At 58.6% G+C, this 27998-nt stretch overlaps 2 protein-coding genes across 6 annotated transcripts; one reads left to right on the forward strand and one right to left on the reverse strand.

Annotated features, from left to right (window-relative positions):
* The first annotated feature begins 1115 nt into the window (after positions 1–1115).
* On the forward strand, positions 1116–2466 carry TM2D2 (TM2 domain containing 2). The gene is made up of 4 exons (XM_075042091.1): positions 1116–1369; positions 1452–1539; positions 1644–1759; positions 1937–2466. Exons 1-4 carry the CDS (start codon positions 1164–1166, stop codon positions 2148–2150), a joined length of 624 nt encoding a protein of 207 aa, XP_074898192.1. The 5' UTR covers positions 1116–1163; the 3' UTR covers positions 2151–2466.
* Positions 2467–3337: 871 nt separating this feature from the next.
* Positions 3338–27695, reverse strand: PLEKHA2 (pleckstrin homology domain containing A2). Of its 5 annotated transcripts, none has more exons than XM_075043435.1 (12): positions 27638–27695; positions 22751–22914; positions 21551–21607; positions 19477–19525; positions 18475–18572; positions 14462–14608; positions 11284–11430; positions 11034–11102; positions 10800–10870; positions 9781–9844; positions 8847–8924; positions 3338–8434 (listed from the first exon to the last, which is right to left on the reverse strand). In XM_075043435.1, exons 2-12 carry the CDS (start codon positions 22889–22891, stop codon positions 8090–8092), a joined length of 1266 nt encoding a protein of 421 aa, XP_074899536.1. In that variant the 5' UTR covers positions 22892–22914; positions 27638–27695; the 3' UTR covers positions 3338–8089. The 5 variants fall into 5 exon arrangements, with proteins under 5 accessions (XP_074899536.1, XP_074899539.1, XP_074899537.1 ...); XM_075043438.1 differs by lacking the exon at positions 27638–27695 and adding an exon at positions 27229–27286; XM_075043436.1 differs by lacking the exon at positions 27638–27695 and adding an exon at positions 26801–26905.
* Between the last annotated feature and the right edge of the window lie 303 nt (positions 27696–27998).

A 27998-nucleotide genomic window follows, 5' to 3' on the forward strand; every position in this document is an offset into this window, starting at 1 on the left:
ACACTCGATGTGTGATCTTTCCTCTGCCTTCCTTAGCACTGCCAACAAAATCCACTGCCAGCCAGCCTACACGCTAGGCAATCTTTAAGCTATTTCTAAAGCTGCTTGGAAGCCTCTTAATCACTACAGAAGGGCTTAATGAGACAGCTGGCCATCACATCCAACGGACAAACCCATTCCTGCCGCAGGTCAGGGGAAATCCAACTCCAGCAGTACCACAGACGGCTCTCTAGCCCGAACTGCCAGCGGCAAAGGCAAAGCCACGGCTCCTTCAGGGAGGTGGTATCACCCTGCACCAGGCACACAGGGCGCTTTCGGCCTAATCCCTCGGGGGAGCCTTTTGCCTAAACCCTTTCTCTACCGAGTGCACGGGGAGAAGAAGCCGGAGCTGCTGTCCCAGGGCTAAGCCCGGGCCCGGGGGAAGCTACGACCCCCTCGGCCGAGCTCACTCTGCTTGCTACCGAGCAACAAACACTCCGACAGCCGGGAGCGGAGCCCGAGGCGAGGCCTTCCCCGCTGCTGACAGCAGGCGGCAGCGGCCGCCACAGAATCAGCTCTCCCGGTGGCGGCGGCGGCTGGGAGGGCACGGCGTCCGCCCACCTGTAGGGAGGAATCCCCGACTACCAGGACGGGCACCAACGGGCACCTCCGACGGGCACGGGGCGAGGGCCGGGGGCGGCCGAGAGGCTGCAAGGCCTCGCTCCGCCAGCAGCCGGGCCGCTCGCCTCCCGTGCGGCGGCGGCCGTTCAGCTCCCACCACCAACCAGCAACTCACGCCAAGCGGGACCGCGGCGTCCCGAGCCCCCTCCCTACCGGAGCCCCCAGGGCGCAACCACCACCGCCGCCGCCCCCGGTCTCCCCTCACGGCGGGGCGAGCGGCCGCCCCTGAGGCGAGGCCCGGGCCGGGAAGGGCCGCGCCCAACACCGGTGCCCCCGCCCCCCTCCTTCACCCATAGGCTGACGGGCCTCCCCGGCAGCCAATCGCCTCCTGATCTGGCGCGCTCTTCCGCCTCTTCCCCTGGCAGCCCTCTCTCCGCAGTTTCTTCCGCCTTCGCTCTGATTGGCCGCGGAGCGTGGCGGCGGCCTCCCATTGGCTGGCGGCGGCGGGACGGCCCGCTAGGCCGGGGCGGGCGAGGCGTTTCCTAGCAGCAGCGGCCGCCGCCATGGCGCCGCGGCGCGGCGGGCCGGTGGGCTACGCGTTACTGGGCGGGCAGGTCGCGTTACTGCTCGGTAACCTGCTGCTGCTGCAAGGCTCCTCCCGCGGCCTCCCCCAGAACGGCACCGAGGCCGAGGCACCCGGGCCGGGGTCCCCCGCCTCCACTTGGGCCTACACCGACCCGCGGGCGCCGCTCGTCCTCTGTACCTACCTGTGAGCGCCGGGCCGGGCGGCGGGGACGGGGAAGCAGCGGCCGCCTCGCCCTCCCTCACCGCTCCCCCCTCCTTCTCCTCAGCCCCGAGGAGTTCGTGGAGTGCGAAGAGCCGGTGGATCACGGCGGGAACGCCACGGCGCAGCAGGAGCTGGGTCACGGCTGCGTGAAGGTGCGGAGCCGGGCGGGAAGGGATCGGGGTGGGGGGGAATGGACGGCTCGGCCTGGTCCCCGGGTCTCGCTGCCGGTGGTTGAGGGCACCCGCTCTGCCTACAGTTCGGCGGACAGGCCTACGGCGAGGTGGATCGCACCCGGGTGCAGTGCCGAGCGCTGGACGGTATCGAGTGCGCCGAGCCGCGGAGCTTCCTGCGGGGCAGCAGGCCCTGCGTCAAGTAGGATGCGCTCTCCGGGGGGGGCGGGAGGGCCCCTGTCCCCCCCAACAACCCCCCATCCCCTCCTCCCGGGCCCTGCGCCTCTCCCGGCCCCCACGGGAGGGAGCCCCGATGTAAGGAACCGGCGGCTTACCCGGGCCCCTGCACCCACCCCCCCCCCGACCCCTTCCATTGCAGGTACACTGGGCACTACTTCATAACCACGCTGCTCTACTCGTTTTTCCTGGGTTGCTTCGGAGTGGATCGGTTCTGCCTGGGCCACACCGGGACCGCCGTGGGGAAACTGCTGACGCTGGGAGGACTGGGGATCTGGTGGTTCGTGGATCTGATTCTCCTCATCACCGGCGGGCTGATGCCCAGCGACGGCAGCAACTGGTGCACGGTGTACTGAGAGGGCTGAGCTGGCCCCCACGGAGGTCGACGGCCTCGCGGAGGAGGGGAGACGGACTCCCCCGCTTCTTCTGCAGCACCAGAGCGGACTTCTGCCTTGCGCAAACGTGGATTTACAAAGCTGTAACTTAACGCGCGGAACAGTCGTTCTTGTTGATTCCTCTGTGCAAGCCTTGGATGCAAAATTGTTCGGTATATACTTTGCTTGTTTAAAATAATCTGGATTTTCACCTGCCCCAAGCAGGGACAGTTTAAGAAATCAGACCTTGCGAACAGAGGTGGTCAAACAAATCTTAATAAAGCCTGGAAGGAGCTGACTCCACGTACTTTCACTATCTATAGGGTACATGCAGCCACACAGACGCAGGCCGCCAGCGTGTGGTTTTGTGTTACTAGACTTTGTAAACCTTTAAGGTTGAGTAAACCAACACAATGTTACAGAGACTCTGTGGCAAAGCCACGAGCTCTAATTCTACATTATTTGTTTAAAACTGTGTTCACCGGCTGCAGGGGAAGCTGGGTTAGATTTAGCAGAAACTGCACCCTTTGGAGAGCATTACTTTCCCCTCTCGAAGGCAGGGAAAGTCACAGTGCAGCATGTAAAGTTACTATTGAGGCCTCTCCAAAGAAGCACTTGCATCTATTGATGTAAGTCTCCCTGCCATGCACATGTTACAGAAACATCATCTGTATGACACTGCAATCACTCTATGTGTTATTTTAAAGTTACCTGTGTCTCCTGGCTCCTGCCCTTCCTAGTAAATAAGCATCCTTTCCAAGACATACTCCATTGTGCTGCCCATGGCAGCAGGTTGCATTCCCTTTCCCTGCTGCCAGACAGTCGTATTCTTTAAAGTCATGACCATTCAGTAGCAACCATTTGTGTTTTACAAAACTGTTAAATACCAGCCTTGCCTCATTAGTGATGGAAACCTCATTGCCACCCGGAGCTGCAGGGAACAGACGGGAGTCGTCGGAGATCTGGGAAAGGGCCAGAGATGCCAAGGGGTAACTCCTGTCCACGTGCCGGTCACTCCTCTTGCTCCAGCCCACAGCACAAGGCGCATGCGTTACCAAAATGAGTGGGAGCTTCAAGCAACCACACACCCAAAAGAGGAAGCCCCACCAGATGCAGTCTGAAAACTTACCGAGCTGAATAAAAATGGGAAAAGGAAGCTGCAGTAAGTCACAGCCAGAAGCAGACACAAAATCCATATCTGCAAAAGTCCAGTCACATTTGACGTAAAATACAGCAACCATACACTCTCCGTTCTCACACAGTTCTGCAAACCGAGGACCCTCCAGCTGTTTCCATTTGGCTAATTTCTGCCTGCATTACTTCTACTTCTGCCTCCAACAGCACTGCAATGGTGTTCAGTTTGGCTGGGAATTCTGCCTATTCCAGTTTTGGTTTGTGGTTTATTGCAACAACTCCTCCTCTTCGGGGAATGGGGTTTATATCCCATTTCGGTCACAAGTAATCTGAATTTGGCAGCTTTGAATAGGTCTCAGGGCAGTAGGGTGGCGGGGGAGGCTTCATCGTGAAACTACCACATTCTTCAGACCAGTGGAACAACAGGGCTGAAAAACCCATGGGGGCGGGTGGGGGGGTGGAATTATGCAGCGAGCCAGAAAAGAAAAAAAAAGAAAAAAAAAAAATCCCATGTGCAAAAGCCCATCATCATTAACATCTCCCCACGTCCTCAGCCCAGCAGCTGCCAGCTAACAGCAGGACCTCAAATTCCTTCTGTGTACGAGGCAGTCATGGACTACACTGAGGAAAACCAGGGTATTGGTCCGACAGCTTTCCTCTGGCCCGCATATCCAGAAAGGCAAAGATAGTTGTGACTTCCCTGCCACCGCCATGCACTCACCCTCTCTCACACCCAGAACCGACCTATGTGCAGGGCAACAGCATCTGTGCTCACTTCACACAAGAAGTGTGCTCAGCCAGTTGTCACTGGAAAATATGACAGTGAAAGCAAAAAAAAAAAAAAAAAAGTAACAAAGTGTTTAAACCAAGAGTTTTATTGGGACACACTTAGCTATCGAAGGGCTCAAGATGAGCAATAGCTGGAGCTGTCTTAACATTGTCAGCAATGAAATTCAACTTGCACCTCAGGCTGGGAGGATGCACACCGCCTGGAGACGGACGATTTCTGCTCCAAGCAGTCATGTTCCTCACCAAACACACACCCTGGAAGCAAGGGATGCTTCTTGCCCCATTAGTCTCTGTCCCCTCTTTTTCTAGCAGTGACAAACGAGATCAAAAATTTCTTCAAAGCAAAGGCCACGATGGCCCTTTGCCCTCCCCTCGGTGCTCTTTCCCGCTGAAGCTGGCTGGGGGGGCCAGGGTGTCCGGTGGGGCACAGTGGGGTGGGCAGCCCAGCTGGCTGCAGCTCCACAGCAGGGTCCTCTGAGGGGCTCCAGCCGTAAGTGTGACACAAGAGACACCAGGCTGGGCTTTGGCAGCTCAGTGCAGCATCCCTAAAAGCTCCCCCAGCACATGATGGCTGCTCCCCTTGCACGTGGGGGGAGCACCTGGCAGTGGCCCCCATGGTCCCCGCCCGCCGCTGCGCCCTGTCTCCCAGCCCTGGTGGGGATGGTATTCAACCCTCCCTGGCAATCATTACCCAGAATACACCATGCAAACAGACAGCCTGGGAAAGCAACTGGGATTTCCTTCTTTATTTAAAAACACAGGGGAAAAGGGGTTCCATCTCCTGCAGCCAGCATTTACAGGCGAGGGGTGGGAGGCAGGTAACCGACACCATGGGAGTCAGGGAGCATCGCCCGCGCAAGGCACCCCGGCCCTAAGAGCACTTGAAATCTGTAGCCAGCACTCACAGAAACGGCTGAAACCGCTTGGGAGTTTCCATAGAAAAGAGCAAACCCATCTCTCGCACCATTCTTTCCGCACAAGATACCTCGAACCTGCACGCATCCCTAGGAAAGCGGGGAAACTCGCAGCACATGCTTCATTCTCAAAAGCAAGCAGCTACAGGGGATCGTTCATCCCCACGCGGGAGAGCCAGGCGGCAAACGCAGAGATAAGGGGATACCAGTTTGCTTTAAAAATTGCTGCAAAGTTCCATCGAGGTCTGGCTGCATCCACCTGGTCCTTTGGGATGGGAGAGAAATTCCTCCCCGCAACACCACCTGCATCACGGATGGCTCTGGAGCCCAGCTTGACTTTGAACACACTTGTTTCAGTCTCACATTCAGCCTTTACGCTGTCCTGGGGATGCGGGGAGGGTGGGAATGAGAAACAGGAATGTTGCAATAGCGCTGGAGCCACTGGTAGTTTCTCCTCCTGGATGATTAACCCTAATTGTGCAACCAGCTTCTGCTTTACCATCCCAGGCCTGAGGAAACTGCAATTATCAAGCAACAAAAATACTTGGTACTCCATGGTTTTGAAGCCTTGCATGAAGTAACCATTGTCTCTCTGCATTTGATGTTCTCCAGAAATGAGGTCAGAGCGCTATCACCAAATACAGTGACTCTATGATTGATAGGCTTACCAAACTATTAAAACATTTTTGAAACCCCATGTTATGAGCCAAACAGCAAGTCAGCCTTAAAAAAAAAAAAAAAAGATTTCAAACACTAGTGCAAATAAAGCAAAAAGAAGGAAAAGGAACAGCATGACCTAGGTTTCTACAATTAAATAACAAATATTAACACTCGCCCTGTACCGTTTGCATCGATTCCCACTCGTTTTCATAGTTTCAGTGTTCCCCAGCATCTCCACACATCCCCCTTGAAGCCACTCTTAGCCCCAAACCTGGGAGGTCCCGTCACCGCCTCCCCCCGGCTGCACCGAGGCCCCTTCGGCTGTGCCTGCCCCGGGCTCCAGCGGAGCCCAGCTTGAGGAGCAGCCCCTCCGACACAGGAGGGGATCGATGCAGGAAGATGCAATTTTAATCTTGTTAAGATCCATTGGGCTAATCAACTCCTCGGAGCTCAACCGATAAAGCTCTGCTCGATCCCAGGCTGAGCCTGAGCTAGCTGAAGCACAGCTGTCAAACAGCTGGAGAGCTGGAAAGGGCAGGGACAAACCAGATATTTTTTGCTCCTGGGGAGCACGTTGAGCTGATTTTGCAGAGCAGGAACATGTAATGCCAAAAAAAAAAAAAGGAAGAAAAAAAAAAGAAGAAAAAGAAGAAAAAGAACAAGTAACTAGTCCTCAATAGAGAGAAGCCTTGTTAACTCCAGACCACTCCATGCGCTGCTAAGTTTGCAATGCCATTCGCACACCAGCCACGCAGATTTATCAGCTGGAGTACATCTGAGATGGCAAAGAGCGTGCCTGTGTCTGACACGGGACACACCAGTGCAGCTGGGCCAAAGCAAGCCCATTTAAAAACCCACGTGCCCATCAGCAGAGCCCGGGGCAGCCCCGGGCACCTCCTGGGGGTGCCCAGCCAGGGCACTGCTGCTGCTGCCCAGGCTGCTGCCTCCTGCCCGCAGGGCACCGCAGCCGGGGATGCAGGCAGAGCGCAGCAGCTCAATGCCAGGGATGCCATCGCTTGCTCTTGTTTCAGCTTAATGCAATTCTGGATGAAAGCCTTCCTACCCAAACACGTGCTGCTTTCCATGGTGCACGGACACCGCCCCAGTCAACGCTCCTCACTCTGCCACCTTGGGTCTGGGTAAGAGCCCTCAAACGAAGGGTGAAGCAGCACCGACGCCTGGATGGGCTTGCTGCTGCTCTCACAAAGTCACACCGACATAACCTGCTGCTGACAGCGAGCAAGGACGGGGAGGTGTGTCCTCGCTCGGTACCCAAGGATTACACACACATTTTGGGGTGAAGATATCAGACGATCTCGCTGCCTAGGGAATACCTGAATTTTCTACACGCTATTTATCACAACTCCTACAGGAGCTTATTTGGTTATGGAAATGACGAGTTCTCGTTGCTCTAAAAACTTCCACTCATTTTCATTTCAAGGCAGGCAGCGGGCAAGTTGGCTGGACAAGTCTTCCCAGTTTCATTAAATGCTCGGCTTTCACTGCTTTTTTGCTAAAAGCACTTCACCACCCGGGCACGGCTTTCTGGTGCCCAGATGTACACAGTGCAAAACCAACACCGTACCTGAGGATCCTCCCGTCCCTGGAAGCCACCGTCACACCGGCTGCCTGCCCAGGCTCACGCTCAGAAAGTACCAATAAACTTTTCGGAGGGGCTGAGCGGGGAGCCTGCCAGTGCCGGGGTTTAACAGTGGCTACAGGTATAAAAAGACATGATTAAAAGCCAACGGATTTGTTGATACACCATTAGTCAGGCAGTGTAAAGAGCTGGTTTCCTAGGGAAAAAGTCATCAAAACGGGAAGTTGCAGCGTGTCCCTTGTACAGGCGGCTGAGGGCTGGCGTCTCCCCGGCTCTGCCCAGCTGCTGGGGAAAGGCTGAGCAGCGTGAAAGGGGGGAAAAATGTTTTTCCAATCACAGGAAAGGACACGCTCCCCTTCAGGCCTCTGAGACCTCCTGCTGCTTCCTCCAGGCTTGGTTTTGGGGGCAAATTATGCGGCTGCAGAGGAGGATGCCCCCTCATCCAAGCCGTGCCAGGAACCAGCGCTTCCCACCCCGCACAGCGAGCGATGGCAGCACGAGGTGCCCGCAGGTCGCCCTGTCCGGAGGCAGCTCCCGAAACACGGAGCCACCCGGGGCAAAAACACAGGCAGAAGCGAGCAGGGACTCCGCTTCCCGGCAGAGCAAGGCACCGGGACGCGGGTCCGGCCGGATCCTGTATCGCAGGGAAGAGCAGCGGTGGAGGGAAGGGGCCACCTCACCCCCAATGAGATGATGGGGTGAGCTCGGTCCGAGGCGCTGAGCGGACACACGGAGACCAGCCGTCCCGGACACGGTGCGCCCCGCGGGGACCCTCGGCAGCCGGGAAGGTGGCACACGGAGCCGAGGGATGGCTCGGTGCCCGGTCAGACGTCGGAGGTCCGGATGCTTTCATCGTCCAGGTCGAAGGCGAACGGCTTCTCCTTGAGATGCTGCGGCTCCGACTTGTGCCGCACGCGTTTGCCCAGCACGGCGCCGGCGTCGCGCTCCGTGAAGGCCGGCACGAACACCGAGTCTCTCAGCGGCGCGGGCACCTCCTCTGGCGCCGGTTGCTTCCCCGCTGCCTGCGGAACCGGCGTCCAGGGCTGCCAGGAGGAGGTGGAAGGGGTTTTGCACAGCGCTCTCCTCTCCTCTGCCGCCTGCCTCTGCTGGGAGAGAGCAGAGGAGCCCCCGGACTTCACCATGGAGGTGGATCTCATGAAGGACATTTCCTGCAAGGACAGACACAGGGTGAGCGCTGGCTGAGGTTGGGGTTTCGTGCATGCAATGCTGTGAGCAATTTTGCAAAGCTCTGGGGACCAGGCTCTGCAGAAAGGAAAAAAAAAAAAAACCCTAAGCAAACTGAAAGTCTGAATTAAATGGCCCTTTGCCATCAGTCAGGCTCTCGCTTGTGCCTCGGAGCAGAGCAGGGTTCACGCAGGTCCAGTTCGATGGCTGAATCTCACTTTTCAATCTTTTCAGGGAAACTTTTCCAGCAACTGGTAAACAAACTCAAGAGAGGGCAGGGATCTCGTCCTGGAAACGGGCTAACTGAGCCCTTACACAAGCCACTAAATAAATACCTTGTACATTGGCATAATCTTCATTTGACACTATATATGAAGCAGAAAGGACGTGACCTACCCTCGGGCGAGTTTTCAGGGCCTGGACTGCCCCTGTGATTACTCGGATCCAGCTGTGCATGTCCTCAGGGCTGTCTGCCTGCAAAACACACCAGCCCAAATCAGACTTTACCTTCTGCAAGCCCCCAGTGCAGCCAGAGTTGATCCCCGCCACAGCAAAGCATGGACACGCAGATGGACAGGCTACCAGGGTTCCCAGGATATTTACTACTAATTTATCCTTGCTTAAAAATCACCGCACCACCCTATCATCCCCTGCAGAAGGGGAGCCACTCTCCACATTGCAGCATTTTTGTATCAGGAATAGATAAAGCATTTAAGGAACAAAAAAATTATCGGGATTGCAGCGGCAGAGGCTCAGGGGTCTGCATCCCACCACGAGCGTGCCCGGGGCCGTGCTCTCTGGGCAGCAGGATTTGGGGCTTTTGCCCGTGGACGTGGGGATGAGCATCCACGGCACAGCACGCCGTGCTGGCTACTCTTCGGGGACTCACAAGTGCTGAGGGGTCGTGCCGACAGCCCCGTGCACGGCATCCCCTGCCTGCTGCCTCCTCCTGCCCAGCTCAGCTGCAACAGGGAGAATTAATTAATAACCCCGCATGCTGCGGAGAAGGCTGGCCAAATCTGCAGGACAGGGAAGGTGCAGACACAGCCCCACGTACTCGGGATGCTCATCGGATCGCCCTGTGCTTTTGTCTCTGCTTTTTCCTGCTCACACAAATAGTGGCTATTATAAATAAACCCAAGGGGAGAAGTGAAACCCCGGGCAGTTCTCCCTCGCCGCCCGTGCCCCGACACCAGGCGAAGCTGTGACAAACTCATCTGCTTGCGTTTGCTGGCCGAGAGGCTGCTGGGGAACAGCCCGTTTGCAGGAGTGTGGCTCGCACGAGCTGAACTCACTGCCCAGAAAAGCAAACCGGCCTCGGCTGCCTCACCTGGATGTAGAAGGTCCTGGAGCTCGTTATGATTTCAAAGAGGTTGTCCCGCATCAGGAGGTCACTAGAAACAGCGAGAAAAAGATGGTCACTACCCAGAAGTCATCGTGGATGGAAAAAAAAAAATAAAATCTGTGTTTATCCTCATCTCTAGACTATGCTGGTGAAAAACATATTGAAGGCAAACCTTGGATCTCATCAGGATTTTAAGAAGATGACTCCAGCTCCCCAGAGACCTTCAACTACACACACACACTCCAGCTTCTGCCATCTGCAGGCAAATCCCGGCCCCTCCCCAGACCCGTAATCCATCTCATTGACAGTTCATGAGCTTTCTATTACTTATTAAGAATAAACAATTCAAAGTTATATTAATAAATTATATTTTTACTTTAGCTAAAGAGGTTTGTTTTCTTAGTTCATTTTTCATTGCAAGTCTTCGAGTTACTTTGATTTTATCAGCATTCGCTGCAATAAATTGTTCCCAAGACACTGTGTAGCCAGCCACCTGTGCTAGTTTAAGGAAAACACCTATATGTGGCTTTCAGTAGCTTTATGAACACCTTTGTTCTTCTGTCATACGATGCTATTTACTGTGCAGGGCCCCACACTCCTTAATCTAGGGAGATAAGAGAGCTGTAGGAGCACGCCTGCCCCACAGAGATAGCTATCAGCACCAGGAGAACAGAGGATGGACAATATCCTGCATCCAGCCACATTTCTCCAACCTGCTCATGGAGCCGAAGGGGAAGAAATTTCTTAAAAGCAAAACAAAGAGGAGACATTTGGGTTACAGGGTCGTAAAAGAAGAGCAAGCGGCAGCACAGCTCAGCCTGGCCACTGTTTTTCGGGGCCCTCTGGGCTCCCCGAAGGAGGAACTGAGTTTCCTTCCTGCCTTCCTCCAGTTCAGCTCCTCGGGGAGCTGCTTCCCACCAGCAGCCGGAGCAGCCGGAGCTCCCGACACAACTTGGGGCTACAGCAGGAGCTGCAGTTGAGGGAAACACGGATGGGAGCATTACCCAGACTTGACCAGGCACTCATGGGTCTTGCAGACATCCTTCAGGAGAATCGAGCGCAAGGGTTCCTTGTCCTGCGGAGATGAGAGGAGACGACGATGGGTTTGGCCGGCCCCTGGGGCTGGCAGCGCTGGGATGTGCTTCCCATGCCGGCAGGGCAGCGCAGCAGCTCCGGACCTCTGCTCGGGAGCAGTCGGTCCCAGGCGGGGGCCAGGGGGGGCGTCAGGGGCTGCTCACCTGCTCACACTTGTAGTAACTGATGGAAAATTCATCCAGAACAAAGTACCGGCGCTTCCAGCTCTTCCTCTGGAAAAGAGAGGAGGAAACAGCTCGGTGCTGGGCTCCGGCGCTCTCCCCACGCTGTCGTGGTCCTGCATCCAGAGCATCCCTGGAGCATCCCCAACCCACGGGGCAGCAGGCAGCCCACGGCCACGCATCCGGCTGAGCTGCCCCACTGCCCACGGCGCAGGGGACCCCCGGTACTCACCACGTTCCCCTGCTTCACGCAGTAGCCGCTCTTGAGGATGGGGGGCCCGGCGGGCGGCTTGGTGGCCGAGGTGGGGATGTAGCTCTGCGAGCGCCGCAGCAGCGGGTGGGCGGCCACATCGCTGCTCTCCCCTCCGTCCCCTCCGTTCTGGAAGCGGAGAGCACAGAGTTATTGGGGAGCCGGGAGAGAGAAGGGTGGGGGGAATTCCCTGCTAGAAGGCAGGACACCTTGAGCTGGAGGGAAAAGCAACCCGAAGCCAGCCCTGCATGCCAAGGGCTAATTGCAATGCCTGGACACAAGCAGGGGGATGAACCAGAGTCAGGAGCTGATTTTATCTCATCGCATGCAGCTTTTCAGACTGCTGCCTGAGTGCTAGCCACCTTTTTGGCGCCCACACAGTAAAAACAACGTTAAGAAATCAGAAAGGCTACAGAAAAGCTATCTGAGGGCTGAAGAAAATCCCTTGCAGCAGGGAAGTTAAAGAACCTCATCTGCCCGGCTTATCAAACACCGAGAGCTGACTCAACTGCACCACAGACCTTCGCCGGAGTAAGCGCAAGGTACAAGGAGCTCTTTCGCCTGGCAGAGGGACGCAGAACAAAAACCACCAGCTGGAAGCTGGAGCCAGACAAACCCAAGTTAGAAGGCAGGCACGCTTTCCAACTGGAGAAAGCAATACATCATGGGAATAAACTGGTCAGGAAAGCTGTAAAGTCTCCACTCCACGTTTTCACAGCCAAATTCTCCCAAAAGAAACTGTGATGTTTGGAGTTCAGGTAGAAAACCCGTGCTTCCTCTGGCCCCGAGCTGTCTCTCCCCAAGCGCAACGCTCGCTGCTGCGAGCACGGATGGGCTGTGCACGTGGCCGTGCGCCCAGCACCCATCCCCTGGCTCACCCCCAGCGCTTCCCAAGCGCATCCCAGGGGCCGGACCCTTCCCCGCTGCCGGCATCACCCCCTCCCTCCTCCGCACCCCGCTCCTTCCCCGAGCAGCACCCTCCCTTCTCCCTTCCCCCTCGGCAGCGCCGAGGATGGTTGAGATGAAACATCTGTGCTCATCTCCTTCCCCCGTCCCTCCAACCCCTTCCTCCAGCCCCGCGCTGAGGTTTGAGAATTGCCATGGCAGCCGGGGTGGCTCTCGGCGCCGCCAGCCTTATTTGGCACCCGCGCCGGTGCGACTGCCGGTGTGGTTAACCAGCAACCTGCTTGCGCTGCTCCTTCCAGCACCTTCGAGAGGCTGCTTCGGTTTCTCCAGGACAGAGACGAGCAGCCATTTGGCTGGCCCCAAAATGCCACCCAGAACCTCCGGAGAGCAGCGGAGCAGAGCTCCAGCCCAGCCGGGAAGGGGAGGCTGCCCGCTCCCCTCGCCCGGGGATGCATCGGCTCTGCCGAGCGTTACGGATGTACGTGTCCAAAACCAGAGATGGGGATGCTGCTGCAATGGGGAGCGTTACACCCGCGAGCCGGGGTGATGCTGCTGGCCAGTCTGGGGGTGCAGCCGGAGCGTGGGGCTTCCCCCTGCGGTCCCAGAGCCGCTGCGGGGCAGCACCGGCCGGCCAGGGCAGAGCCAGGAAACCACGGACGCGCCCAGGAAGCTGCAGCGGAAAAATAGCCATTTCACACGGGGCAAGCTGCGAGAGCACGGAAAATGGTCCAGCAGCTGATGCGTCACCTCTAAAAAACCCCTCAGTGAAAGACAGAAATTGCGCGAGGGCTGAGGATGGAGCTCCCGGCTCTCGGGAGGTGGTGGCAGGGGAGGAGAGGGAGGTAGAGTCAAGAGTCAGGAGGAAAGAGCAGCTTTAACAAAAAAGAAAAGTCACAGGGCTGGCTGCTGCCACTTCTTTGCAAACAGGCTGCCCCGGCTGCATGGAAGCAAGGGGGGAGGCACAGCCCTCCCTTCCCTGCCCTTCCCCACCCCACGCACGGGGCTGAGGGTCCAGCAGCATCCCACGGGGCAGCGGTACCGGGAAGGGACGGCTGCCAACCCAAAGGACCTCGCACGCCTCCGCACCCCAACAAACCCCGCGGCCAGGGAAGCGTTAAAATCGCCTGACAGCACAAAAAAAAAAAAAAAAAAGGCTCCAATGATCTAATTCTCTGCTCTATTTTTAGTGCTGCCACCGATAAGAGCTGAAGTGAGACCCAGAGCCGGATGAGCGCCCGAAAGTGGGAGACACCGATGGCCACGTGCGCACCCGGCCACGTGCCGAGGGAAGGGGCTGCAGAGCCACGGCAAGTGGGGCCGGCTACCGCCTCCGGGATGGGTCAGTCCCTTCGGCCACTTTGATGGGGGCAGCAACACGGGGTCCCTCTGCCCCGGGCACCTCGATGGGGGATTTGGACCCAGGACATGTGGGTGGATGGTGCGGAATGGCCGGGAAGGGGAGCGGATTCATAGCCTCCTCCTCCTCACACCCCCTCGTCTCATCACACTTCAGAGCTAGACAAAGGAGAGGTGCTACAGGGTGCTAAGTGCAGCTATTTATACATCCCTGAGTGGGAACGGTTTGCAGGCACCAAGCTGGTTTCCAGAAATGAAAGTGCAAACCAGCCTCCCCAACAGCCCAAACCAGCAACTGCCTCCAGCCCCACGGCTGGACATTCCCGGACCCCCAGAGCTTCCCTGGACCCCCGGACCACATGCCCCAGCCCAGCAGACCCACATCCACGAGCTCTGCTGCTCCAACACGCAGGTTAGAGAATGACAGAGCCCATCGTTGCTGTGTATTAACAGTATTTCTCTACCCATTGCACTGCTCAACACTGGCGGGGCTAAAGCAGTAACAACGCTCCGACACTCAACTTTCCCTGCACTCACCCTTCCTAAAGCAGAAATCTGAATATCGTTTGCAAAAAGCGATTTGCAGACCCAGGCACCCTCACTCCGCTCGACTCGGAAGGCAGCGCACCCTTGCTGGCAGGAGCCAGACACGAAAGCCAGCAGGCGGGGACCCCTCAAAGCCCGGCTCAAGCGCCGAAGGGCTCCTGGCAGCGAGGTGCAGGAACATCAAAGCGGGGTGTGGTGGGGATGCCCTCGCCCAGCTACGTGCGGAGAAAGCTGCCACCTTTTCTGCTCGTCCCCATTAGGAGCTGCTCTTAAAACACGGCGAAAAGAGAGACCAAAGCGGGGTGCCGACGGCGCGGGGATTCTCCCCGGTGCGCGGATCCTGCCAGCTCACCTGGTTGATAGAGATGGGCGTGTGGACCACCACCCCCCCAATGATCTCGGTTTTGTAGGCCACCTGGGGCTTTCTCTCCTGGGCCTGGGGCACCACTGGAGGCTTCGCGATCTCCGCGGCCGGTGGGACGCTGCCGCCCTTTGGCACCTACGGGAGAAAGAAAGGGGTGAAGGGCACTGGCGCGACCGTGCCGGGCAGCCCTCCGCCTGCACGGGGGCACCATCGCCTCTGTCCTCCCAGCCTAAATGCAGCAATGTCCCTTTAAAAAATAATAAATGAACGAGCCACCCCAATTAAGGAGGGTGTGGGCCCCACCCAGGCGGTTTGCAGGAGGCACTGAGATGGGAGATGAGAGGTGGTGAATAATTAAGCATCAACTCACAGGAGTCTGTGACTCGCCTCTGCAGCCCAATGCGTTTGTGGGACACTTGCTCCTTTAATTGTCCCCGCTCTACTTACAGCTAGGCTTAATGATGAGCTTTCATCTGCCTAACGAGGCTGAGCTGCAGCACGTCCGCAGGGGCGCAGCAGATGGCCGGGCGCTAGTTTACACGCCGAACGCCTGCACGTTCTGCACCGACGCGCGGCCGGACAGGTCGCATCACCGGGCAGAGGCTACGCTGCAGGGACCCAGCTCCAGAATCCTCCTTTTCCCCCCTCCCAGCTCCTTCCCTCCAGCACCTGGCTCTGGACAGAAAGGCGGGTTTCCAAGTTTTCCTTCCCAAGTCCGCACTTCCACTTCTCTAATGCCGTTAATCGGGGTCTCTGGCTCCAACCCACCCTCCTGCCTTCCACCCCGAAGCGCACGGGGAGGGACACGCGGTCCTCTCCGTGCAAACCGCGCCACGCATCGGCTGCTGGCTGGGCAGAGCAGAACTCTCAGCTGCTCTAAAGTCCCTCCCGAAGCAGACGGCTGGACTGGTGTTCAACCTGAGACCTGGCTTAAGTCTTGCGGGGCAGAGGGCTGCGCTAAGACCTCGCAAACCCATAGGGAGGAGAGGAGGAAGGGCCAAGGACGAGACCCCGCTCACCCCACGGCCCCGCTGCCTGTGCCTCCTGGGTGCTCTCCACCAGCCAGGCTCAGCTGCTGGGGCAGGCAGTGCCGGGCAGGGAGCAGGCAGCAGCCACACGTTCGGGTGCCATCGCATCCTCCTCGCGAGAGCGAGCGGCCAGACCACAGCAGGCTGCTGGACGCCTGTGCCGCACGGCCGGTGCTGAGCACCAGCGCCCGCGGGCACCGGCAACGCACCGGCTGCCCGTGCCAGCAAGGCAGGCGAGCAGAAGGTGGGTGCACGGCGAGGCTGGGGAGCCAGCACGGGCCACCCGGCCAGAGGAAACGGTTTCACAACGCTGATGCGGAGACATTGCGTGTGCAGGGGCAGGGGCAGAGGGAAGGGGCTGCATCTCTCTGCGGGCAGCGATGCAAGGGGGAAGGTGCTGCTCAGTGCCCGGCACGGGGCAGAGCGCTGCCACCAGCTCGAGCCTCCTCGGGCAGAACTGAGCAGAGTCCCGTGTCGTGGTCACGCCAGCCCGCTGTACACCTCAAGCCTTCAACCGCCAAGGCCCTGGCTACAAAGACGGCGCGCGAGGTGAAGAAACGCAGGAAGCGATTTGCCAAGAGCAGAGAAGTCTCCGTGAGAAGCTCTCTGCACCAAGAGCAATACCCGAACCGCTGCCCCATCCTTCCCGTCCCACCGCAGCAAGTGGCTCAGACGGCAGCAGCATGCACCGAACGTACAGCACGCAGGACCATGGTTGGTGCCATGAATCCCACGTCCAAGAGCCCAGCAGCCCTGCAGAGCCCAGGGGAAGAGGGAAACCTCTCAGAGACCAGAGGCCGGGAAGGGTCCAAACCCCACCGAAAGCCAGAACGTCTCCCCATGCCCTTCTGTGCCCCTCCACCCACACCAAGGTGATGAAGCCGCTGCAACTCAAAGCAGCGCAAGGACACGCAGGCACAAACGGAGACCTGTGGGAAGCTGCAGAGCAGGGAGAGGGATTTCCCACGCAGGGCAGAGCGACCGTGTCACCCGCATCCCAGTAGCCCCGTGTTTCCCTGCCAGCCTGCGAGAACTCCTCCCTGCAGGGCTGGATGAGCCGGTCGGCCAGCCGGGACACAGCCAGAGTCGGGAAGGGCTGGCCAACATCAGGGTATGAAAATCACCGCGGTTTATTGCAGAAACAGAAGATGCATCTCTTCCTACCGCCGCGCCAGCTCCCACCTCAGCCAGCCTGGCAAATCAGCTATGCGGGCTGCCTGCAGGCAATTACCCTGGAGGAAACTACCCTGGTGGCACAGCTAGACAAATGTCACTGGCAGGCTCTGGTTACAACTCCTACCTGGTTTTGGAGATGTTTTTTTTGTGGCCAATATCACCTGAACCCATAAAAGAGAAGTTACAAGCCAGAGCCTGTGCAGTCAGTTTGGTGGCTTCAGGCACAGAGGTTGTCGCATTTAATGTATTTGCAGATATAAAAAGAAAATACAAGCCAGGTCTGGTCTTGTAGATGAGTTTCCCACAGACACAACACAGCACTCCAGTGATTTTGAAACAAAAAATTCAAGGAAAAAAGGTTATTTGATAGGACCCGTTCCTAAACTGTTCATCGTGATTTTTCCTTATATTTAGTTTACAAACCATGAGCAACACGCATCAGCGCATGACCTAGTAAAACCCTGCTAGCATTAAACATCAGCCACACTGCTAACGCCAGGCACACAGAAGCCTGCAGTGCCCCTGACCTTTTCGCAGGGATCCCCCACATCCCGGGGCCAGAAAGAAGCCGCCTTGCGAACACCTAACGCAGGAGCCCTGGCACACGGGCACTGCCACCCAGCGCGCAGGCGATGCTCCTGCTCCACCGCACGAGAGAGGGAGCGCAGCAGCATCGCTCATCGCCAGGAGCGCCGGGCAGCTGAGGAGCATAGACTTCGTGGGTTTCTGGGTCAGTGACCATTAATTTACGGTTATACGAACACAACAGTAAATGAGAGGAGATGGCAGACAAACTCCTTCGCATCCAGGCACAACCCGCCCCGCGATGCCCTGCAGTGCGGGGCATTTGCTACGCCTCGTCACAAGACCCGGCGTTCCGGGAAGAATAAAAATTGAGTAAATAAATTATCGAAGCAGAAGAAAGACGCCCTTTGACAGCCGCGGCGAGGAGTTGGTCGGTTACACACAATCCCAGCCAGCAGGAGTGACAGGAGGGAAACGTCCCCGGAGCAGGCAGGGACGGGGACGGCTCCCGCGGGAGCTTCCCCAGGGTGCAGCCGCCGTCCCCCGCAGCAGCTGGGCAGGGAGGGTGAAGACGCATGAGCAAACAGCAGCAAAAGAAACCCAGACCAGGAGGATCCCTGGTGATGGTGGAGGGAACGTCTCCCGTCCGAAGCCAGACTCCTGAGATGGGTCACCACGCAGCTCTGGCCTTGCGAAGGGACACGGCGAAGCCGTCCAGCCCTGCACGCTAAAAGGCTGCATCACCAGCGCATCCCTCCTCTGCTCGCAGAACTTCTCCCTCAGATCCAAACCAGCTCGGCCCCGCGTGCTGGCAGAACCACACGCAGCCCCCGGGGTGTCCGTGGAAGGGCTCTGCTCTCGCCCAGCCGTCTGGGGGACCACGGCACGCTCCCCTGGGAACGAGGGGGTTTGGGGAGCTACAGCCCTGTACTATAACTGATCAAACAGCAAAACAAGGGATGCGCCAGAAGCAGAGCGGGCTCCAGAAACAGGAGGAGACACTGCAGCCACCAGCCGAGAGCTGCGCTTCCCTCCTTCCCCAGTGCAGCCTCAGCACTAACGCAGAAGAAAGCCAGGCAAGTTTTGGCACAGACCTGTTCCCAGGCTGGGGACAACCCGGCCACCACCATCGCTGCTCCTCAGGTGGGACCGGGAAGGCGACGGAGGAGGAGAGCGCGGCAAGAAGGAAAAGCACAGCTCTTCTAGATGCTTATCGAGCGGCCCGTCAAGGCAGGACACAGTAATAGCAGAGACGAGCATAATGCAACCTACCGTAATCTTACTGGCCCGGTTCAGTGCCTCCACCCAGTCCTGCAGGTCCTTCTGATCGCTGGCTTGTAAGAAATAGCGCTGAGATAAAGCATTGATAACTATCAAAGAAGGGAATGAAAAGAAGAGTTAGGGAACAGTTGCTTAGCATTATTAAAATAAATTAAACAATAAATCAACACGACAGCATCCCTCAGCTCCCAGTCCCAGAGCGATTTGCAGATAGCGGACTCGTAACCTCTCGCATGGAAAAGCGGCCGAGGGGCGTGGAGGAGGGACGTGGCAGCTGGTCAGCTGGATGCATCCTTGCACCAGAGCGTAGGGAGGGCAGGGCTGAAGTCAGGCTTAAACCAAGGCTGTGGCATGGCCCAAACTAGGACTTAATCTAGCGCTGAAGTTAGCCCCTTGCATGGGGCGTTTGAGGGCCCCTTGGGACTTCCTTCGCTCAGCGCTTGGGTTTTAACTCTCATCCGAAATGCTGGTGCGAGCCCTCGCGTGGGGCTGCACCGTGCGCTCCGGTCTTTGTCTTGGGCTACATCTGTTGTAGTAAAATATTGCAAAGGCAACACCATTTCCCCGGGACAAGTATGTGCTTGTGCTGTCATTTCTGTTGCTTTAAACCTGAGTTCATGGCTCACGCAGGAGGCACTGAGGCCGACCGGGTTGGGCTGAGGCCATTTGGGTGGGGGGAATTTCGATACGAAACACCCCTTCCTTGCACCAACAGGAGCAGAAGCTTATGCAGGCATTAAAAAGGAAAAAAAAAACTTGTATTGCACAAGGTAGTGCAGCACAACAGGACACGTGGAAAGGATTCAGGAGCACAGCAAAAGCAGGGGATCGTCACGGAGGGGACCTACAGTGTCCTGCCTCCCTCACCAAGCTCTGCCCGGGCATCTCGCGTTGGGGGTCACAGTGACAGGACCCCCATACGGGGCTGTGGCTCACGCTAGCCCTGCGCCGGCCCTCTGGCACGACATGCTGGGCACGGTCCCCCTCACTCACCAAAGCAGAACGGAGTTTTCGGCTTCTGTTTTGGGGTGGCGATGCTAACCTGCAACAGGGCAAATTAAAGAAAAAGTTAAAGGTAACAGCACAGGCTAATGGCATGCACGAGAGCTGGAAGTTTCCATCCACATGCCCGTGGCGGAGAGGAAGCCGGTGTTCCCCAAGCTCCAACCCAGTCCACGCTCCCAGTTCCTCCGAGACCCCAGTCGAGCACCGATGCTGCAACGTGAGCACGGGGCCGAGGAGCGAGCGTGCGGCCGCAGCCTTGTCACGCTGGCCGGCCCGAGGGGACGCATCATCTGCCCTCCCCAGCCCTGCAATTACCCCCGTCTGCAAACGAGGAGGAGAGCCGGCCGGCTCAAGTCAGGGGAAAAACGAACGTGGCCGGCGGGCACGTCTTCCCCGTGCTGCGTGCCACCCCAGGCTTTTTGGGACTGGCCGGGCAGGACCCCCAGCAGCACAGACGCTGGGCCGGGGGGCAGCACGTCCCTCGGGACGCCGGCACGTCCCGTCCCCACGGGGACGACACGCACGGCGCGAGCCCGGGAGCTGCAGCGCAGCCGCGCGAGCTCTCGGGAACCGGCCCGTATCGGGCGTAACGCAGACCACATGCGGCAACGAACGCGCGGTCCCAGGGGAAGGTCAGCGCGGAGACGGGGCTTTCATCTCCCGCTGTCCCCCCCGGCGCTGGCTGCACTGTAAAGCAAAGAACGGAAAGCTTTCAAAGGCCTCGAAAACGCGAGTTTCTGCTGGACTAACACAGTCGCTCTTGTCAGCAATTAAGAAAATTGAGGGAAAATAGCAGTGGTTTCTCCCTAAAGAGTAGGAATCATTTATATAAGAATAATATTCCCCAGGGCTCCAAGCACAGCATTCATGGAGTATTTATTCTGACAGGCTTCCTCCTTCGGAGCCAGCCTATAATGCTTTAAATATGTTTTCTCAAGCAAACCTCCATTTTTCTGGCATATTTACTGTTGGTAGTTAAAGCCGCTGGCATAACCCCATCCTGCAGTTTGTGACCAAATGCTGTCCTACGGCAATTTTCATTTAGACTAAAATGTATATAATTTAGAAGTAAGGCTCTTTCCGAAATGGGGAAGGCTCAACCTCCCAGCGTTGCTTCATCTGCGCTTAATTTATAAATCATGATTCAGCAGGAACAGAGAGATCCGTCCGTTTCTTTATCCAGCTCCAATTCGGAGCTGAGCCCGGTGCGGCGGCTGCGAGCCCCCCCGTTCCCCCCAGCAGCAGCCGAGGGGCAGCTCGCGGCAGAAGGACGGTGGCAGCTCCGCTTTCCCCGGCCGCGCTCACAACCACGGCTCCATGCACTCCAGTCACCAGCCCTGCAACGGTTGTCATTTATTGCACTATTTTTGCCTTCCCGTGGAAGCCGGATAATGCCATTAAGACACGCGAAAGGCTCAGTTTCCAGAAGGTCTCATCCTTCAGGGTGCTGCCCTCTAAGCAGAAGGGGAGAGCTACCGGTGCCCCCGAACCCATCACAAAAGGGACCGTCTCTGCCTCCCCATCTTTGCCGGGTCTGGTGAGCACCCTCCCGCAGACCTGGGGCTGCGGCAGGACCCGCAGCGGGAGGCACCGTGCCGGGATTAGGGGGACCGAGTGCCAAAGCGAGACGGGCACCACACTACGAGCCCAAACCCTTGCTCGGTCCGGTGCTGGAGCAACAACACCGTGCCGATCGCCAGCTCCGCGTCCTGCTGGCACCACCACCGCGCTCCCGTCCCCGCTCAGCCCCGGCCACCCCGTGTCCTTCCTCGTGGCAGAGCAGTTCCTCTTCCTCCTGCACCCCGAACTTGCAGCCCGTCCCGTGCTGGTCTGCGGGTGAAGGCGAACGCCGGTCTCGGTGCCGGGATCGGCCGTGCCGCAGGGACGCTCCCCGCTTCCCACAGACCCGCGCCGGCTCCTCTCCCAGGGAGGATGGCGTGGGCTCGGGCAGGACCTCGCCTCGGGTGCTGCCGGGGTGAGCCATCGCCTCTCCCGGGAAAGCCGCACGGATAAAGGGACAACAGGGAGCATTCATTTTCTCTCCACCCCACCCCGACATTACCTTGGAGATGTAGGTCAGCTGCAGAGATCCGACAGCACCCGCACCGATAGCCAGGTTCTGCAAAACACGTAATGAGCGACGGGAGTTAAATGACAGGGAGAATGCAAAAGAGGTGAGTCAGGCTGTCACTCGGTGTCATCGGGGTCAGGCAGCAAAAGCTACAGCCACGCTGCCAGCCTCGGCCGTTTCCCTTCTCTGTGCACTTGCACCCTACAAGCAGCTGGGACCGGCCACGCTCGCTGCACCCGAGCTCCGTGCCCTCCTCGGTCCCGCTCTGAGCTGCCTGCCCTGCTCACCGCCCCGTGCAGCAGCACCTCAGGTGCAAGACGGGCTCCGACTCCCACCCCGCATGGCCCAGAGAGCAGGAGTTTGTGCTAACGCTGGCCAAGAGGGTGCAGGCGGGTGGCCGGGTGCTTCCCCTTCCCCTTTTAACGAGGCAATGAAGAATCTGCTGCCAGATGCTCTTCAGGAAGGCAGGTGCCTCCCCAGCCTACGAGCAGTGCTCAAGCACCGTGGGGTTTCCAGGAGGGTCTTCCTAGAGCTCAACTTTGGCTCTTGCTCTTTTGAGCTTGACCGCAAGCGCTGCGGCAGCTCCCAGAGACGTCGGGCGCAACATGCACAGGCTCCATCTCCCCCAGCCGCCCGGCTCCCGGTCTAACCTCTTCTCTTTCTTGTTATAGAATCATAGAATTGTTTAGGTTGGAAAAGACCTTCAAGATCATCGAGTCCAACCATCATCCATGCCCACTAAACCATGTTCTGGAGTACCCCGTCTACTCGCTTTTTGAATACCTCCAGGGATGGTGACTCCACCGCTTCCCTGGGCAGCCTGTTCCAATGTCTGACAACCCTCTGTCTCTACACTAAGACACTAGGGAGATGTAACACCTCACATTGGCACAGCATTTCTATAGGCTCCTCTAAGGTGTCAATGGCTCCTGGTGGTGTAAGAGGCTGCTGGGACAGTCCTGGAAACCCCAGAAGTGGCAGGGGAGCTGCTCTGCTGGAGTTTGGTCATGGCCACACTCAGCCACGGGAGACCCCGAGAGACAACCAATGCAGCAGACAGCATCCTCCTCTGGGGACCCAGAGGAGACACCTCCATCAGGGCAGCCCAGGAAGGCCGGGATGTGCCACAGACTGGCTAACAACTTCCATGGACATGCCCAGCGTGAAGCTGGGACCAGCGCGGGAGCCTACCTGGGGGTTGTCCATGTACCACAGGAGGCAGTTGGCCTGGGTGTCCAGGATGAAATACCTCCGCAGAAACTTGCCGCAGGTCTCATTTTCTTCGATGTCCAGGAACCCGCAGATACGGTTCTGTCGATCCAAGTACGGCATGCCGGGCTCCTTCTCACATCACCCTGCAGAGGAGGGGACAGGCAGGGAGAGGTGGGTGCTCTGATCCCGCAGCCCCGGCTCCCCAGGGAGCTGCTCCTGCACCTACAGCCTTCTCAACCCATCGGTGCCAGACGTGCCGGGATGCCAGCGCAGTTGCTCAGCCCGCATCCGAGCTCACACCAGGGAGAGAGAAGGGACAACCTTCCAGGGCTGGTCCAAATGAGCACTTTAGCTGCCTCCCCTTGCTGAAAAATGAGGCATTTTCATAAACATCTTCCTCCCCACAGAGGTGCACATCGCTCCCCAGCCCCGAGAACCGCCGACCCCACCGCAGCCAGGGAGCTCAAAAGGTGTGAAAAGCACGAGGCTCAAAGGAGGGGCTGGGGCTTCGCTCCCCATCCAGCTCCCTCCTCCGCACCACGTCCCACGGCCGCCGGCCGAACTTCCTTCAGGTCCGACCTCCCGACCTGCGCAAACCTCCTGCTGCCTCTCCCAGACCTCCACAGCCCACAAAAAGCAAAGTCAAACTGCTACCGCCGCCTGTTCGCACTGTGGGGAAGCTGCCAAACACAAACGTCACCCAGCACGCCTTTGTGACAAGAAGGGGTGCCAGCGTGACGCCCCCGGGTGCAGGCAGGATCAGACCAGCGAGCAGGACCAAAACGGCCCAGCAAGGAACTGCAGGACTTTGGAAACTCGAGACCTGCAGACGGATTCAATCGCCGTGCACCACCAAACAAAAGCTCGCCGGTCCGGCTCCCAGACCACTCGTAGCACAGGGCAGCACCACGGCCACCGGGATGTCCCCGGGGCAGCGTCAGAGCGATTCCGAGTGACAGCCCTGTGCCCCAAACTGCCCCTGTCACAGCGGCGGTCGCGTCCCACCAAGCTCAGCAATGTGGGGCAACCCCGTACCACAGCTTGGCCCACCGAGAGAGGACAAAGTAGCCACAAAGGATTTGACGTGAGACACCGGGTCCCTGGGAACCGTGACAAAAAATAATCCCAAAGCAGACTGCGCGCTAGAGAGAGCCCGAGCACACTCCCAGGAAATGGAAAACAATCTGCAACTCCAGCAGAAAATCTGTGCAGCCAGGATGCCGAGTCAGCAGGGAAAACAATGACCCATCGCCGCGGGGCCAAGCCCTGTCAACAGGTCTGCCACGGGCACACGGGCACGGACCCTCCCCGGTGCTGCCGGCCAGCCAAGGCGAGCCAGAAGGTCACCTCCGAGATCACCTCGGCCACATATAGCTGCAGAGGAGCAGAGCTGGGCTGCAACACCGACCTCCCGGGCACCCAAATCCCTTCTGCAGAAGCAGGGAGAAACGCCACGCCGAGCCTGCCACGACACGGGCACGGGGCACGCCGACCCTTGAGCAGCCGGACTGGAGAGCACGGCAGCCGCCGTGCCCGTAAACGGGCTTTGCTTGTGTCCCCCCGTGGGCGCAAGACGTGGGGGAGCCCGAACGTCGCTCTCGGTCACCCCGCAGGAGCAGCGGCCGCTTTGAGTCAGCGGGAGTGGGTGCACGTTGCCACCGCTTGAATTTGGCAGCGGCTCCCGCCCACCTTGCGCGGCAGAGCCCGCTGCAGAGCCACGGGGAGGGGAGCCCCCCAGAACCCCCGCAGCGGACCGGGTCTCCGTACCGTCGCTTCCAGCCGCGCACGGGGAGCGAAAGCAGCACCGAGAGGCGCGGGCGGGCAGGACACATCCCTCTGCCCGGGCAGAGCCCCCGCACCACGGCTCGGGGTGGACGGGCAGGGACGGAGGCAGCGGTTACCGAAAGGATGCGAGCTGAACCTGGTGTGGTTTGTCCGGTAGAAGAGGGGTGACTCGCGCAGGTGCCAGAAGTGGAGGCTGCACAAATAAAAGATCTCATGCAGAAAAGGAGGAAATACTATTTTTGAGCTGAGGAGCTGCAGTGGAGTGGGGCCCTGAGAGGCGAGTGTTGTGCAAGAGTTGTGGTGCAGCTGCAAAGGTAGAGGTGGCAGAAACCAAGTCAACCTGTTGTCAGGATCTCAGAGTTTATCACCAGCGTTTCAGAGATGGGTATCAGGGCTTTGCTAAGAGGGAAATCGTACTGCTTCGGTAGAAGAGGTTGTTCTAAAACAACACATTTGCCCCGATGCAAAGGTTATGTGGGCACTTCACATTTTACTGCTTTTTTGTGGGGTTATTTTTGTGGGCGAGGGGGAAGCACGCAGAAAGCAGATTCCCGAGTACCTTCAACCATACCGACACGTTCAGACCAGGCCTCATAAATTAACTCTTCCTCCTGCTGCTAATAAAAGTCCAGAGATTTCTGCTCACGAGAGGGATGAGAAAGAGCCAAGGGGCAGCACAGGGATGAGCCCCCAGCCCCTCGGGGCTGCGGTGCCAGACCCACGGGACACCCCCCGGGACTCCCTACATTCCCCCTGCCATCCTTAATTAATACGGGTTTGGCTGAAAGCCCACAAACCAGCTCAACTCTTCTGTGCGAGCTGACCTCGGATTGCACTTGGATATGCAAAAACCTTTGGGCAGAGGAAATTGCAATTGCTCCAAACTCTGCCCTGCAGACTGTGCTCCCCCCAGCCAGGCAGGCAAACTGTTCCCTCACATCCCACCGCCTGCAGGGCATGACCTGTCTGTCTCCTTGCAGCCACTGAGAATTGCACTTTTCCATAGGAAAAGGATAAAAGCAGCATCTCCAGCTCCATCAGCATGTGGGTATTTTGTCCCCCTGCTCAGAAATCCTGGGAGGGCCAAAAAATGCTCAGTTTGCACTAACATTTACTATTTACACAGCACTTCGTAAACTCCAAGTCGTAAATATTTCCATGACAGATCCAAACTTGTGTTTGCTGTAGGAAGGACACAAGACTAAACCTGAGAGAGGAGAATAAGAGGGACCTCACAGAAAATCAGCATCATTTAAAAGTGCAGATGAGTCCCCGAAGGCCTCGCAGTGAAGAGGCACTTCAGAGGACATCCTTTATGAAAACGTGATGGACATCACACTGGCGCCGGGCACAGGGATCTACCATTCATGGATGATGCCCACGCCTGATTCATGGGGGCTCATCTGCCATCCAACGACAACTTGAACTTCCCGAGCATCGCACCAAATCAGGCCCTCAGGATCTCATTAACAGATCCTGTTTATGAATTTATGCCATTTCGTAGCGAAGCACGTTGGAGACTTCTGGGGCTCTTCCCTACCTCTGAAGCAACTGACTTCCCAGCTTTTCAGAGTCATAATATCCCACCAAAAAGGACAACCCTTTGCTGGCTCGGTTAATGAGATGACAAGAGCAATTAGGCTACGGAAGAAGGTTTACAGCAAAAATACCTTCTTGCCTGCCTCCTGAGATACAGGTAAGCGCGTCCCAGAGAGAGGCAGAAGGTGCAGGGCACCCAAGCCCCCTCTCTGCCGTCACTGCTGGCTCAAGGGCCTCGTGGGCAGCCGCAGAGCCAGACTTTCCAGGAAGCACCCCAGGACGCCTGCGCTTCGCTGCACCATCACGGCTGCCCCGTGCCCTGCTCTGTCCTGCTCCCGGCACAGCTACAGCCACGGGAGCGTGACCCAGGGACACCCTGCAGCAAAAAAAAAAAAAGCCAAGGCAACGGGAGACCTGACATTCAGAGCATCGCAGCGGCACTAGCATCTCCTCGGCACCTCGCTCCACGCCACAGCTCGTCGCACCTGCGGGCAGCCGCAGCAGCATCCTCCTCCTCCTCCTCCTCCTCTCACACCCGTCTGTCTGAGCTGCCCTGGTGCGGGTTGGCACGCAAGACGGTGACCCGAATTTCACGAGGGCTCCGAGCTGCGATGCCCGCTGTGCCCCCACGCAGCTCCGAGACAGCCCCGGCCATGCAGGGCGATGGCTGCGAGCCGCAGCGGTTGCGGCAGCACTTCCTTTTACCTGGTCTTGCAAAGGAGTTTCCAGAGTTCGCCCTGCCGACGTCTATCCGGCGGCTGACACGCGAGACAGACGGTGTAGGCAGAGCCCAGCAACTAACTCCTGCTAATTCCAGACGTTTGCCTTAATGAAATAATTAACCTGTTGAAAGGCAGGCTGGGAGCAGCGAGGATGCGTTTCTTCACCTCACCACAGAAAAAAACCATCAGGGGGAACACGCTCCGGATAGCTGCGGATCCCAAACCCTCCCCGCGCGTTTGCTGCCAATCCCGCAGACCCAAAGCGGAGCCGGGTGCCCGCAGCACCCCTAAATCTCCCACGGGCACCCCGTTCCCCAGCCACGGGCCAGCCCGGCAGGAGCAACCCTCGCTACCTCCAGCTCTCCCCCCCCCAAAACACACACACACACACCCCTCGTTCCAAGCACCGACCAGCAGAAGCGACCGGCACCGCTGCAAACCCCGGCGCGGCGGGGAGGCCTCTTTCCCACCCGATGAGACACGGACGCTTCCAGCCGCTGAACCGGCACCTTCTTGCCGCATCCCCGCACCGACAAACCGGCCCCACGGCGGCTGCTCCCCCCCCTCCTCGGGGTCGGACCCCCCGGGGGCCTCGCACGGCCGCCTCCTAGGGAAGCCCCTTCGTGGGGTGTTGGGGGGGGGGTGTTGGAGTCCCACCGGGCAGCCCCCGCGAGTGGGGACGGAGAGAGGACGGGGCAGCGAACCCCCAGCCCGTTCCGCCGCGTCCCCAAAGAAGAGCCCCGGGACGGCGTCCCTCCCCCCCCACGGACACGCGTGGACAGCCCCCTCCCCCCCGGACACGCGTGGCCCCCGCACTCACCCCGCGGCGTCCCTGGGCTGCGCCCCCCGCGCATGGCCGGCGGAGCGGGCTGGGGCTGGGGGGGGGGGGGGCTGCGGGGTTCTGGGTCCACGCCGGGCGGCGGAGGGGGCCGGGCGGTGGAGGGGGTGTGCCCCTGGCTCCGCCGTCGCTTTTTTCCGGGTTAATTACGTCTGCCATTAACAAACCCGGCCCCGGATGTGAGTGCGGGGCGCGGGGGCGGCTCCGGGGGGGAGGGAGTCCCCGAGGGGCGGGTGGGTGGGTGGTGGGGTGTCCCCCCCCGCACACTCCCCACGCACCTGCAGCGGTCCCGGAGCTGGCTCGGTCCGCGTCTGTCCCCCCCCCCCGGGGCAGCCGCCGTGGG

Source organism: Buteo buteo, chromosome 12 (assembly GCF_964188355.1).
Source record: "Buteo buteo chromosome 12, bButBut1.hap1.1, whole genome shotgun sequence".
NCBI classification, from domain to species: Eukaryota; Metazoa; Chordata; class Aves; order Accipitriformes; family Accipitridae; genus Buteo; species Buteo buteo.